Source organism: Myiozetetes cayanensis, unplaced genomic scaffold, assembly GCF_022539395.1.
Source record: "Myiozetetes cayanensis isolate MyiCay16 unplaced genomic scaffold, myiCay2020 scf4, whole genome shotgun sequence".
Taxonomy (NCBI): Eukaryota; Metazoa; Chordata; class Aves; order Passeriformes; family Tyrannidae; genus Myiozetetes; species Myiozetetes cayanensis.
In genome coordinates, this window is record NW_026087631.1 from 51925201 (window position 1) to 51940167 (window position 14967).

Genomic DNA, 14967 nt, shown 5'->3' on the forward strand with positions numbered 1-14967 from the left:
CAGTGTAGCTTCACAAAGTGTTTTGTTTACACCATAAAAAAATTCTGATAGTATCACCCTTCAGGAGGTCATCCTGAGATCATTTTAAAAGGCTCCAAATTAGAACCTCAAAGGCACTGAATTCAATGAAGTATTATTATTATTTGTGATTATGAAAGAGCAGACAGTTATAATACAGACCCAGTTTGGATTCTGTGAATTAAGGGTGGTATAGGAGTACAAGGTCGTTTTTGAAGTTTTGATGCTTTGCATCCAAATTCTATGGGATTCCTACTTGCATCTTACTTCTACATCCTGCTATGAGATTCTGCAGTTTGTCCATAAGCCTGTGATTCAAACTTCAAGCTTCATATAGGATAAAAATATTGTTGAAATTTTAGGTGTTGGTAGAGTTCTTTGAAAGATATTCCTATTCTTAGTAGGTTACATCTATTAAACTGTCTTTATTTCGTGTTTACAGTAACTAACACCTTTATTTTTTATTTTCTATAGGGCTTCAGTGGAATCTTTCAAAAAAGGAGCACTGAGGAAACAATTAATTAACCTTGCTTCTAGGCAAAAGAGTCTGTTAACTCTTGCCCAAAACCAGGAAAAATTAGTGCAGAAAATACAAAATTACAGGAAAAAAAGGCAAATATTCAGTTCATCATCTTCAGAGAAGCAAAGCTCAAACTTAGTTATTTTCCATGGAAATGATGTAAGACAAAGTTTAACTGCTGATGAAATCATGTGTCCTGATGTAGTTACATTTAGTATGGGGCTTGGTGCCAGCATGCCTAATGGAAACAGAGTAGGAGCACATGTCTCTTTAGAAAATAGATTTTTGGCGCAGGAATGCAGCCAGCACCCATACATCTGCTTGGATGAGACAGGAGCAAATAAAGAAGCAATTAGAAGCAAAGAGGCTTCTGATCATGCTTTGGCATCTGAAAACAGCGTAAGAGAATATCCCTTTGACAACATGTCAAAGGTGACAAACACTGCAGAAGTGGTGACATTGCCTTCAGAACCTACTGTTTCCACTGCTAAAACAAAGTGCTCACAGCAAAAAGATCATGTAGCATTTGCAGGACAAGGAAACAAGTCTTTAAATCCTACTTCAGTGACCAACACATTAAATATTGTAGAACCCCGAAGCACTGCTGTGAATGAGAATGCCTGTCAGCCAGCCAGTGACTACCAGCAGGTTATTACTCATGGGAATCTACACAGATACGAAAACAAGAAAGAAGCTTTTCAGCAGCAGCAGCAAGTAAATTTTTTAGCACCTATGAAGAACTTCCCTAATACTTCGCAGCAAATGGTCTTTTGGAGTAGTGAGAATTCAGTTAATACCAACTTGGTGCTTGCAAATCTTACCTCAAATACAGATTCTCTAGTAAATGTCAGTGAGAAATCTTCACAGAGCTATAGTAACCAGGAGTGGGAACAAAAACAAGTGAGGTATAGACGGAAAAGTAAGAGAAAGCTTCAATTGATAGATCTACTTGAATTGGGAAGGATTAAGCCAGGAGAAGATGTTTTAGAATTCAAACTGCAGGTAATTGTTGAGGTCTAATAATGTTAATATTAGCATATAAGGAAAAAAACCCACACACTAAAATGGGGAAACAGTAGTTCTCATAGTTCAGTCTGCACCTTCAGCACTCATTATTGAATGTTTTTGTTTCTTGGTTACAGGTAAGTGTCTATGAATTTTAAAGGAAAATGCTATTGATGAAGTATTTTATCGGTCCATAACTGTAACACACAGACTATTGCATGTGTAAATTTGTGTTTAACTTTGCATTATCAGTTTGGTAATGTTTCGTATTACTAGAACCAGAAGGAAGGAGAGGAAATGTAAAGGTTTTGTGATTTAATGTGATTCCTGGAAGCAAGTCCCTCAAATAAAGAATTGTGACATGAAGGGTTTCATAGACATAAATACTGCAAAATTTCTTGCTTGTGTGCTAGCTGGTTCTTTAATTTTACAGTCTGGTATGACCCATATTTGAATTAAAAAAAAAAATAAAAAGAAACATCTTTTTAATAGAAAAGCATGTCCATGTCTCTCCAAACACAGAGCAGATTTGCAAGGCAGCTGGCAGGGGCCTGGTTGAGTATTGAGCAAATGAGGGAATTACTGACTGAATTCCCAGATGAGAGCTAGTTATTTGCAGGGCAGCATATTGATAAAAACATGAAAGGTTCTCTTCAGCCAACTTACCAGGTGCACTTAATACAGAAAGGACTCCTTTTTCTACACCCGTAATCTGCTCAGGAATGCTTTTGTGCTGAGAGTTGTCATTTCTTGAGGTCTTGTGTTGGTAACAAGATAGTGTAAGCCACAAGGCTCTACGTTGGACCTTATGATAGGTGTGTAGACATGCCTTTTCTTTAAAGAATGTGTAATATTCCTTTGAACTGCAAGATGACTAATTTGAAGGGTGAAGAATTCAGTATGCTTACTGTCATTGCTCAAGACAGTTGTCTTTGATACCAACTTGATGGACGTGGATCTTAAGGAATCGTAACCCCTTGTTGAAGTACTGCTGTTCGGAGTGTAGAAAAGTCAGTGATCTTTACTAGGATGAAAATGACACTGGTTTATGTGTTGTAAGACAGTACCACAGAGATTGCAGTTTAGAAACCAGTATCTGTTACATTGCAAATTTCATCATTATAGAGATGTACTTGGCAACGTACAGCTGGTACATAGTCCATACTTATGGTTAGCTTTGGGCAGGCTGAATGCAGTTGTTGAATTCTGTAGGCCTAGGCTGTGAAACTGTGAACTGGATTGAGTGCTCATCAAAACATTTGGGTTAATTATCTTAATTTAGATTCTTACACCTCAAGCCAGTGGGTATGGTAGGAGGTGGTTTGATATTTGCTGGTGGATCATCCTCTTATTCTAATTTATTTATTTAACCTCATTCATGGTAAGTGACCTTACTAAGTTCTAATAGAATTTATCAACAGCTGATTTTTGCATTGTTTAGCTCTGTCCGTCTAACGAGGACCAATATGACAAAACCAAAACTTGCTCTGTTATAAAAAATTGTTTAACAGTTATTTATTTTGCTCAGTTTTAAACAGTTATTAAGCACAATAAGTTGTGCTTTTGGAGGTTGTGTTTGCAGAACTGAGCTGTATTTGCATTATCAAAGGAGCATTAACAATAAGTTCTTTTATACTTAATTTTGCATAAGATAAAACTGTCAGGTTCCTCCTAAAACATGTAAATTATATCCCTTGATTTAAGGGAAATTTTTATGCAAATATGTTTCATCTTTGCATTTCGCGGGAACTTCACTGTGATGTGCATGTTCCACATGGGTAAGGCAGATTGCATTTGAGTAGCAGTTCCTTGTTCCACAGACTTGCCTCCTGTAAGTGCCTGAGTTCACTGTTCCAAATTAATTTATTCAAAGCCTTGTTATATCTAGGAGGAAATAAGATGAAAATAAAATTGTAATAAACACACATAGAGAGATTTGTCCTCTTATTGGCTATGACATCTTTTTCTGATGGAATAAATCCTCTTATTTTACATAACACAGTTTATGATAGTGGCAATAAATTCTTTAACTTTTCTTTCAGAGAAAAAGAGAGCTGCAACTCTTCAACTATACTGTTCTTCAGCATTTTTCATGTTTCAAGAATGCTATTTCAGATTTTTTAATTTATGAGTTGAAATTATTTTTTTTCTAGGAATTTACTCATAAAGCTACAATCTTAAAGAATGGCAAGATCAGAACCAGTAAAGGGCAAATTCTACAGAATCCAGTTCAATGGGTTAAAGACCTACTAGGAAGTGATATTTCTGTGACATGGAAGTATGTGTGGAATAAGGTAAGTCTGATTTTACTGCCAAAAATAGCAATAATAAATGGATATAACAAGTTTCACTAATATAGATCTCTGTACTGTTATTAAAGCAAAAAAAAAGTACAAGTCTAAATTTTAAAAGGTCTACTTACTTTTACTGAGTGAGCAGCAAAGAATAGAGCTACATAGCTGTAGCTGTACCGAGATGAACAAGTCGTAAGTGTTGAAAGAATGTGGAATGGTCGCACGGTAAGCTATCAGGGATTTGAAAGAGTAGTTTTAAAGATCACAGAATCACAGAATGTGCCAAGTTGGAAAGGACCCACAAGGATCATTGAGTACAGCTTCTGGCCAGACTGTCCTCAAGAGTCGTACCATGTGCCTGACAGTATCATCCATTCTTGAACTCTGTCAGGCTTGATGCTGTGACCACTTCCCTGGGGAGCCTGTTTCAGCACCCAACCCCCTCTGGGGGAAGAACCTTTTTCTCATATCCTACATAAACCTCCTCTGAAACTTCAGGACACTCCCTCAGGTCACCACAGAGAAGAGGTCTGCCAAAGGGCCTACCCCTTGTCTTCCCCTTGTGAGGAAGCTGTAGACTGCAATGAGATCTCCCCTCAGTCTCCTCCAGGCTGAACAGACCAAGTGACCTCAGCCACTCCTCACAAGCTTCCCCTCAAGGCCCTTCACCATCTTCTCTACCCTCCTTTGGACACTCTCTAATAGCTCAATATCTTTCTTATATTGTGGTGCCCAAAACTGCACACAGCATTCAAGGTGAGGCCCCCCAATGCAGAGCAGAGCAGAACAATCCCCTCCCTTGACTGACTGACGATGCTTTACCTGATGCCCCCCAGGACACAGTTGGCCCTCCTGGCTGCCAAGGCACTGCTGATTCAGATTCAACCTGTCCTTGACCAGGACCTCCAGGTCCCTTTCTGCGGCACTACTTTCCAGCTTCTCATTCCCCAGTCTGTCTGTACATCCAGGGTTGCTCTGTCACAGGTGCAGAATCCAGCCCTGCCCTTGTTGGACTTCATCTGGTTGGTGATTGTCCAGTCCTCTAATTTATTGAGGTCTCTCTGCAGGGTCTCCTTGCCTTCAAGGCAGTCAACAGCTTCTCCCAGTTTTCCGTCATCTGCAGACTTCCTTAGTATCCCTTCCAGTCCTCCATCCAAGTCATTTATGAAGGTGTTGAAGAGCACAGGGCCCAAGATGGAGCCCTGTAGAACCCCACTAGTGACAGGTCACCAGTCTGGTGTCACCACATTCACTATTACCCTCTGTGCTTGACCCATGAGCCAGTTGCTCACCCACCACATCATGTGTTTATCCAGCTGTGTGCTGGATATTTTGTCCAGAAGGATCCTGTGAGACAGTACGGAAAGCTTTACTGAAATCCAGAAAGGTTACATCAACTACTTTCCCTTGATGAACTAAGTAGGTTACCTTGTCATAAAAGGAAATCGGGTTAGATAAGCAGTACTTTCCTCACATGAAGCTGTGCTGATTGTGACCAATGACTTTGTTGTCTTTCAGGTGTTTTTCAGTACTTCCAGGAATAATCTCCCTGACTTTACCAGGCACTGAAGTGAGACTGACAGGCTTGTAGGGTCCTCCTTCTTACACTTCTTGGAAACTGGGACAATGTTTACCAGCTTCCAGTCAGCTGGGACCACTCCAGAATTCCAAGATCACTCAAAAATCACTGAGTGAGGTTTTGCAATTATATCAGCCAGCTCTTTAAGGATTCTGGGATGAATCCCATCAGGCCTTATAGATTTGTAGGGATTTAGCTGGAGAAGCAGAATCCCTCAAAATTTCAGGGTCAACTGGGAGTTGATCATTCTCACAGTTACGGTCCTCCAGCTCAGGGCACTGAGACCCCCCTTGTGTGTATTTCACGTTGAAGACAAAGGCAAAGGAAGTGTTAAACACCCCTCCCTTGCCTCTGTCCCTCTTTGTGAGGTGACCATCCTCATCCTGTAATAGGCCGATGTTATTTTTAAACTGTCTGTTGCCATTAATGTATTTGAAAACACTCCTCTTAATTAATGATTCAGAGAGATAGAAAAAGCTGAAAGGTGGTTGAATAAAAAGGAACAAGCTTATTGAAATGTCAGGGTGTCATGGACAAGCATATCAAAAATACTGGTAGAGTTTAGAGGGCTTTGCACATGGACTGTATTATGCTTGTGGGTTTTTTCTCTTTCATTTAGCATTTAAATTAGCAGAATTCCTCCTTAATCAAAGATTAGGACACAAATTAGACTGATAAGTGCATAAACTTTGTTTTGTAAGAAAAGTGAAATTTTTACACCTATCAAAAAACCCCACTAATTCAAACAATGAGTTATCCATTTAGATTTCTTTATGCAGGTTACGTATCGTGGGACAGAATTGTCAAAATTTGTTGTTGATGAAGTGTCAGTTTCCAGTGATCTGGAGTTACCAACACAGGAAGGAGAGCCTTTGGGTATGTGCCACTTAAAATCTAATATTCACCATGACTGAAAGCAGCGGAAAGTGATTCCTAAAGTCCCAAAATTCCTCTGTTGCTTTCTGATTTTTTTTCTAGGGTAATGTTTATTTGTTTATTAAATACATGATTATCACAGATCTTGGGCTTGAAATATAAGTAATGCCAGAACTGATACATGAACTTTAAAGAAGTACACTTCTTTTCTTCCATAAATTTGTTGTACAAATTGTTAATAATGACTTGGTTGCTGTGTAAAAATTTTTTATGTAAAATTTTACATAAATTTGTACATAATATTTTGCATAAAATTTTACGTAAAATTTTACATTTGATATGTAGTGAAGTTTCTAATAAGCTATTTTAATACTTCTTTATTCTGTTGCAAATTCAGATACACTAGCATAAGTTATAATTTCATGTACATCTTCAAATCATATTGAATTATCTGTGATGGTGGAAATCCCAGTATGCCCAAGCAACAGTAATAATGAGGGGGGTATTTTACTCTCTTTTTAGAGAAAAACAGTCATAAGAAACAGAATGCATTGGTCTGACAAAATGGCACTGAACAATTTTTTCAGAATTGCCCAGCAGACTTAAGAACTTCAGTCTAATTTTGATAAGTAATGTGTTCTAAGGGAAACCCAAGTACCTTTGACAGCCAGTTGTACTTGGAATCCAAAAGCATTTTGGGCTTTTGGAATTGGTGTTGTTAATTTGATGAGACATTGCATTTCATGTGAACTGGGATACCAGGTTTAGTCTGTTCTTAAAAAATAAATTAAAATATAATAATTCAAAATAACTAATTTGATATTCAAACTACCGTGTTCTACTGGTATCTGCTTCAAGCTAAGACCATCCAGATGATGAGTTGAGTTTGCCTTTCTTCAGTAACTTCAGTTTATACCATATGTAAATGACTTTAAAATGGATTTAGTTTTCTAACTCTTTAATAGGCTTTTGAAAATTTCAGTAGTTCTTCTAAATTATTCCTCTTGCAGAATATTTAGCTTCTTGTAGCTTCTAGAACTGAGAAATCCATTTATTCAAAAAATACTACTGACTAACAAAAATCAGCCTAAAGGGCATTGAGTGTTTTTTTCCCAACTAGTCCAGGGTAATCTGGAACAGAGTATTAAAAGAAGTTGATTTTTGTGATGTGTGATTATCCCTAGGCGAGAAATTGAGGAAGGAAAAGCCGGAGTGTTCTCAGTTTCAGTTCCGTTTCAGATGACCAGATATACAGTAGGAAATTAAACAGTGCCTTAAATTGTTTCAGGAAAGGATTAACCTGAACTGTTGTATTGTGAGAACAGTTGCAGTCATTTGGCAACTCCCGAATGGTTTCCAGGCCCAGGTCAGGAGTTAGCTTGTTCCAAGCACTGTTCCCAACAGCACTTTGCCTGCAGCTAGCCTGCTCAAAAGCAGAGGGAAGTTTGCTGGTGTGGATGTGAACTATTCCATACTGCTTGCCTGGACACATTCTCAGGCACCCTTTTATCTTTCTAATATACTTGAAGGCTTTGTATGTTATATAGTGGAAGTTAACGCTGCTTTTGTAAAAAATCAAACTTCTGTTTTTCTCACTGTATTAATGAATTTAATATTTTTTCTGTGCATCCCAGAGTATTGTTAAGAAAGAAGACTGGGCTCTTTTAAATACCCTCCTTCACTGTCCTTCCAGCTTCCTGTATCTTAGCTCAGTGTTCATTAGGACACTGTATGAAGGGTGTGGGGAAGTGGGAAGACAATGATACATGCAGTGCATCTAGCCATTTTATAACAGAAAGAAGCAGCTACCAATGAACTTTGTATACAGCCCAATTTAGGAAGTGTGTCCTAAGAACCTCTACCAAATTAAGGCCCCTAGGCATGACAGGTGAAGGACTTGCTGTTCTGTTGCTGCCAGCATAAGAAATCAGTCATTATTCAAAATCAATTAATAAGGTGCTTGAAGGTTTGTATAGCAGCAGACTTTTAGGTACCTGAAGAGTATTATTGCAAAAAAACTTGAACAGCATTAAATATTGCAGTTTTGGAATTGGTTATCTAAATCCTGACTAAATTTCAGTTTATGTCCCTTCTTTGAGACTGAGGCTTTGGTCTATCCCAGGATCATCCTAGCAGAAAGCAGGAATTACTGTATTTAAGTCTGGGTGAGAACTAAACATTAAGCAAATAAGCAGTACTTTTAGACTATCTGTATATAGGAAAGCAAAGGAAACAGTCATTGTATGGCTTGGAATTTATTCCTCCGTGCTTTCTAATACATGTAACGATGAGATAATGTTTGCTAAAAATGACCAAGAATATCAAGGATTCGGAAGCAGATGTCAGTTGCAGAGTAGATGTTTATGTTAGATATTTCATATTGAAGTTCCAGCAAAGTGGCTTAAAATAAAAGCTTATCCAGTCGTTACAGTAAATGTGATATGCACATTCATTTTGAAGGTTGCTATTTCAGAAAAGCAGTCTTTGGAAAACAGCTAGTCCAGTTCTTGTGCTCTGGCAATCCCTTTCTGCCTTTAATAACCATTAATGCATTTAATAACCAATCTTTCCACTTGGAAAGATTAGAAAAACTCTTGTTTAAATTTAGTTCATGAAAGACCCCAAAGTTGTGTAGATTAGAGAGTGTTTTCAAGGGTATTTGGGTGATTTCTTAATGTCTAAACCATGGGAGCTGTCTCAGAAGGTTTATGTTAGTGTTATTTCAGGTATGGAGCATAAAATTAGTAGCTGAACTCAGTAAATTTGCTTGAAAGCAAGTATGAATAGTAAGAAAAGCAAGTATGAGTGCTGTGATCATGTTATGTATATCATGTAGTATGGTATGTTTCTGTTTTCCTTGAGGCCAGCAATGAAGTCATATATTTAGTAGGCTACTTTCAAGTTAAATTCGTGTGGCATCTGGTAATTTTACCAAGGAATGTATTTTTCAAAAAAAGAATCCATCAGTCATGTCACAGCAGCAACAGCTGGGCTGCAAAGGAGCAAAGGAAAGTCTGCCCTTACATATGTTAGGTGGTGTAAGGCTAAGTGAAAATTTAGAGAAAAAGTTAAGAAAGATAAAAAGCATATCTGCTCTATGCATTAAAGCACCAATATTAAGTGTTACTTTCTGTTCTTAGAACAAAAGTATCTTTTTATGCTCTCAGGAAAGAATTTTATCACAAGGGGCAGCAGCAACCCCAGCCAGCACCATCAGAGTTTTGGTACTGTCTCCATTGCTTAGCCTCTTGGGAGCTTTGACCTGAGTAACGTGCATCCAGACACCCCATCCTTGCCCCAAAGAGAAGTGAGAAGTTTGCTGTGTGCTCAAAGAGAAGCTGTTGACAGGGAATCTATGACTAAGTGTTCTTTTAACTGTCTAAAAAGCTAATGGTTGATGCAAGGACTGTGCAAGAGGTATGAAAGGAGTAAGAAAGTAGGTAGCATGGAATTGATCAGTGTGTGGGAGAAAAAGAGTGCTGGAGAAAAAGGATGACACTGCTGATGTGTTGGATTCATCTAAATGACCCAACAATTATGTTTTTCAGAGCTCAGTATGTTGACTGTCCTGTGTCCAAATTAGAAACATTTTGCTATTTTGATGTACCATTTTGAGTACTCAGTTAAATGTCTTTACGAAATAGTAGCATAGCCAAATGTCTCCTGGATTTAGATGGAGAAATATGACACATAAGAAATACTAAATAATCTCATGTAGTCTAATTTAAAAGAAGATGTGGTAATGCTCCTAAACATGCTCTGATCTTTGTGTAGTTGACCGAGCTTGTGACATTGTGTTTTCAGTTTTACATTTTTATGTTGATTGCACATTAAACCCAATGTGTAATATTTGTACAATTTGAACAGTGCTTACTGCACTTGGACCTGGTACTTTTTTCTGTGCTGCCGTGGTTACACTACAGAGGGATAATCCTGATTGACCAAAGTGCAAAGTCAGAGTGATCAGCTCAAACGCTGGCATCAGGGGGTTTTTCCAACTGCATTTCCAACTGTGCATTTCCCGGTGCACTGAAGTGGGAAACAGTGGCGAGTGAGGTCTGCTCTGGGAGTCAGTAGGACAGAAACCAGAAGTGAAGGGCTAAACTTTGTCAGTCATTGCAAACTGAAAGTGTATCCATGCTTTAAAGTATTTTTTATGCTTCTGTATATAGGGCCTGTAGCTACCTTGCAAAGGATGAAGTTTACCCCAGGGTTGACAAACCTCTGCAGAAAATGCTTTGTTATCCCATTTTGTTTGGGTTTTTTGGTTTTGTTTTGGTTTTTTTTTTTTCAGATTTATTAAAAGCTGGAGCAGAATATCTGGAGGAAGGTGGTCTTTAAAGTTACAAAAACCAGGTTGTTTTGAGACTTAAAGCCCAGATTGAACTGCCCTGTGATACGAGTGAAAAGTAATGTCTCACAGGAGTTATGTTTCTCTGCTGAACAAATTAACAGCCACATTCATGTTTTCAGAAATATAGCTAAAGGTTCTGCTTTACCAAAATAATGGTCTTGTAGCATTTATGGTCCTTACCACCCTGTTACCTGGCTCCTCTGTCCTCTGTCGAAACTGTTACAGCAAAAGTGTAGAGTAATTTTGTAGCAAAAGTAAACATTAGCAGACAGTGGAGATTATGCAAAATTGAAGTTTCATAATATAATAAAAAATATTGTATTGGAAATTTAAGAAATGATGTTTCATATATAAATGTTTATTTATATTTACTACAATTAGCCTGTTAATTGAAGGGGAAAAAAGCTGCTTAAAATGCAGTATAAGGCTTAAAAAATGTAACCACCATCTCAGTTTCAATTTCTCTGCCTTCTGGAACCCAAATTTTTTGCATCCATAATATTTCCAAGCTCAGACCTATTTCAAGGCGCAGCTATTACACTGTTTTCTTTTCTTTATGGCTTGTAGACAAAATATTTAAAAGTATTTTACAGTAAAGTTTGATTCAATTGCTCTAGGTACTTACTTTACCAAGAAGCACACAGTTCTGTCTGCAGAATTTACAAGGCTGTATTTCCCAGTAATTTTGCATACCATGACTGAGGTATAGGCTTTCTTCATCCACACACTCTTCCTTTCCAAAATCCTCTATCTGCTGTTGTTTGACTACCCACAGGTTAGAAGGTAGTATATCCCATGACTGACTCAGAATTGAAGTATGTGGCCAGCAAAAGCCAAAGAAAAATCACTTTTTAGATGCCCAAAAACTTGTGGAGGGGGAGAAAGGGGGCAAAAAGAAACAGCTATTCAAGGACTACATGTCATGGAAGCCAATTCTAAGAATTTAATGTCTATCTTTCTTACCTGTAAGTTAGATTTTTCTGAAACTGCCAAATCACTTCAGAACTAACTGGGTGACAATGTAATTGCATAGAATCGCATGCTAATATAGATTCAGTGGGGCCTGTGAAGGACTTTAGTCCAACCTTCTGTTCAAAGTAGGACCAGTTTCCGAGTTAGATAAGGTTGTTCAGTGCTTTTTCCAGTTAAATTCTGAATATTTTCAAGGATGAGCATTCCATAATATGACTATAAAACATATTCATATGTTCATGGTGATTTTTCTCCCAGTGAATATAGTTGGAATCTTGCTTGTTAAAATTTGCAACCATTGCCCCTTTTTATTGATACAGAAACCATGTTTCCTTAAGAAAACTGCCTAAGAGTACATAAACTGACTCCTAATCAAGTGCCTTCTGGCCTTTTTACTTTGTGAAACAAGTTGTAAAAAATAATCCTTTTATAACTGACCCATCTTCTTAATTCATCAGCTGCACTGTGATGTTTTCATCTGCTTTGGTGGTCCCATGGAGACTGAGAGAAGATTAAGGCAAACAGAACTGTTGTAGATAATCTTCCTAGAACACATTTATTTTTTCTTATCTTACTTATGAAAGAAGTAAATGAAAGGCAGTGTGATACACAGCAAGCTTCAAGAGGCACTGTCTTCAGCTGCTGCTTTGCTTGAAATAGAGAGGAGAGGCTTTTGACACTGTACTGGTAATGTGAAATGAAAGCATTTAGGAGACTACCTGATGATTTTATTGGGTGAGCGTTCAGATTATGTCACACTTCTGTCTTTTTTCTTTTTCCCAGTGACTTTTTATAAAGTTACAACAAAGCTTCTAAACAAAACAATTCAGTCTTTTAATCACCATATGATAACAGCCTAGGAGAAAGCTCTGTAAGTTGTTCTGAGGCTGTACATAAACAAAGGAGTTACAGCTGCTGTAGATTTTACCAGTGCTTGAAAAACATCAGCTGTTGGTTTTTCTATAAGATGGCTGTTCTAACCTGGGCTGAAGTTTGATTTATACTTTTTCTTCCATTTCTTCCAGTCTGCATCTCAGTCTGCTATAAACTGCAAAATTTTTAAGTATTGTGGGTTTAATTAGCCCTGGAACTGCTTCTTGTGCACTATATTGGCACATTAAATTCAGGTTTCTTAAAATTGTTAGAAATAATTTTAGAGAAGCATTTTCCTTCCAAATGATTATAGAAGTGAATCATTATATAATCAAGTCTACAACAGTAAATAAGTTTAAAAAAAAAAGAAACGTGCTGGAAACCTGCATCCTGCTAATCATACCAAGAAGTAGGCTCCTAGGAATCATGTTAAAGCAATCTTTGTGCTTTTTAATAAAAGGTACTAGTTTGTTGTTATTGAACTTGCAATTTGATATTTAAGTAGAGTGATTGATTTAATCAAGAAACTGAAAGGCCATCTAGACAACTGTAAAAATATTTGTGTGAGAAAAATGGAATCAACTGTTTTATTTTAAAAGCACTTGTTATATTTTGTTTCTTTATAAATTCAATCTTAAATATAGATTCTTCTGTGGGAGGCTGTTTACATTTCCCAGTTGGTATTTGCATGTATGTCGATTATACCTCTCATCTTTTGAGGAAAAAATCATGTTGTATCTGTATCAAAGAAGGCAAGAGTCATTGAGATGTAAATTGTTATCTTGTTTCTCTGAGAGGTTATTGAAACATCAGTGGATTTCTGCAGTTCATTGGAGGACTTGATTTAACAGTATCTTAATACGCCAATCCAAGGTCCCTAAAGAATAATGATTCAGAATATGTCATATACAAAGTATTTCTTACTGGCTAACAGGCCCAAGGATACCTAGGAGAAGACAAAAACCAGTTACTGTATAAAATTGTGAGGTAGGCAGTTTAATGGAAAATAAGGTATTCATATCACTTCATATCACTTATCTGGGCAATGCTTTAAAGAAAACTTTTTTTAAAAAATATTACTATTTTACATTCTTCAGATGTTTAGAAACAGAAAAATCTCTTGAAAAATTAGAACATCTTAGAGTCCTTATATAGGAATAATATTTTCTGCCAAACAAAACATAAAATAGAGATTTCAGTGTAAACCTTGAGAGTGATGCTTTAGAATAAAAGGCATGAATACTTAGTCTTTAATCGTACCTGCAAGTCCTTTTCCCGTGCAGATACAGAGTGCAACAAGAAAGGCCCAGTTATGAAATACTTTGAAAGCAGAATGATTCTAAACACTTAATATTTTTTTCTGCTTTGTGACGTTGTTTTTGCCAATCTCAGTGGAGGACAAAAAGGGAAAAATGAGTGAAAAAGGAAATGTTCCTTTCTCAAATGTAGCATTTTATCTAGAAGCAACAGAATAGAATAATGAATTGGTGAAGTATGAATTAAATTCCACATTATTACTATACAAATTCCGGTTATAGGAGAATTATGAGCTGAGCTTATAGGTCATCCAGGGTGACTCCAGTCTGATATGTTAAGGAAAAGAATGTAAGCTAAGGTACTATCAGAAGGTGCTCTATGTCCTTCTGGCATTGCTGTAGCTGTTCTATGAATTATCTGGTCATTAAAGTCCATTAGGTAGCTTCCGAACTGAACTTATTTATTTATTATAATGATGCTGTAAGTATCCTTTGACTTTTTTTCAAAGGGTTATAATTACCAATTCAAAAAATGCAGTGTATGTAATTTACGGTTGTTAGATAAATTAATTCTTGGGGAAAAGGTGCTTTCAGAAGTTGGATGGGGATAGCCAAAGAGGATCACAGTGCAGTTGGCAAAATCCCTGCTGACTTGTATCTTGTAGAGGATGGACACCACCCTAACTTCAGGTGTTTGACTGACATGGTTGGTCTGATTGTTAGAAAAAGATCGCTCCTTACTAATTGTTTTGTAAGGACAGAGGCCTTGGAGTTCAGCATTTACAGGAGGAAACAAGAATTGGTATCATGTGAAGTGAATCAAGAACTGTGGGGAGACCTGGAGAAAAGCTAAAGCATTCAGAGGGAGAAAAATATTAAATTACTGGGAAAACGTATTTTATTGGAGAAAGATCTAGTCGTACAATTCAGTCTGTTCACACATACCTCTTTTTCCAAAATATCAGGTCTCTATCAGATGAAAGAAAAGTTAGTTACAAAATTACCACTAGTATGGGCAGAATTCTTGTGTCTCAATTCAACAGCAAATTTTTTAAGAGTCAGAGGGCCAAAAAATGTTGTTTATGTGAGTTGCTGGCTGTCATTTCTAAGACGTTGTTTGATCTGGATAGACAATGTGTATTGGGACTCCTAGATTGTGACTGGTCTTCTCTAAGTTCTTGAGAGGAGTGTGGATAGGAGTGTGTATAGTTCAAGAAACT

The 14967-nt window shown here is 37.2% G+C and overlaps 1 protein-coding gene across 10 annotated transcripts in view; it reads left to right on the top strand.

The window, feature by feature from the left end:
* ANKRD31 (ankyrin repeat domain 31) overlaps window positions 1-14967 on the top strand; it is a 60206-nt gene that overhangs the window by 39272 nt on the left and 5967 nt on the right. For 3 of the 10 annotated variants that reach the window (XM_050328782.1, XM_050328776.1, XM_050328777.1), the window contains exons 19-21: window positions 493-1540; window positions 3697-3837; window positions 6196-6292. In XM_050328782.1, coding sequence (XP_050184739.1) covers window positions 493-1540; window positions 3697-3837; window positions 6196-6292 — 1286 coding nt within the window. Of the gene's footprint in view, window positions 1-492; window positions 3375-3696; window positions 3838-5355; window positions 6160-6181; window positions 6293-14967 lie in introns of those variants that run through there. The other 7 variants (XM_050328778.1, XM_050328781.1, XM_050328784.1 and 4 more) reach the window with 7 other exon arrangements.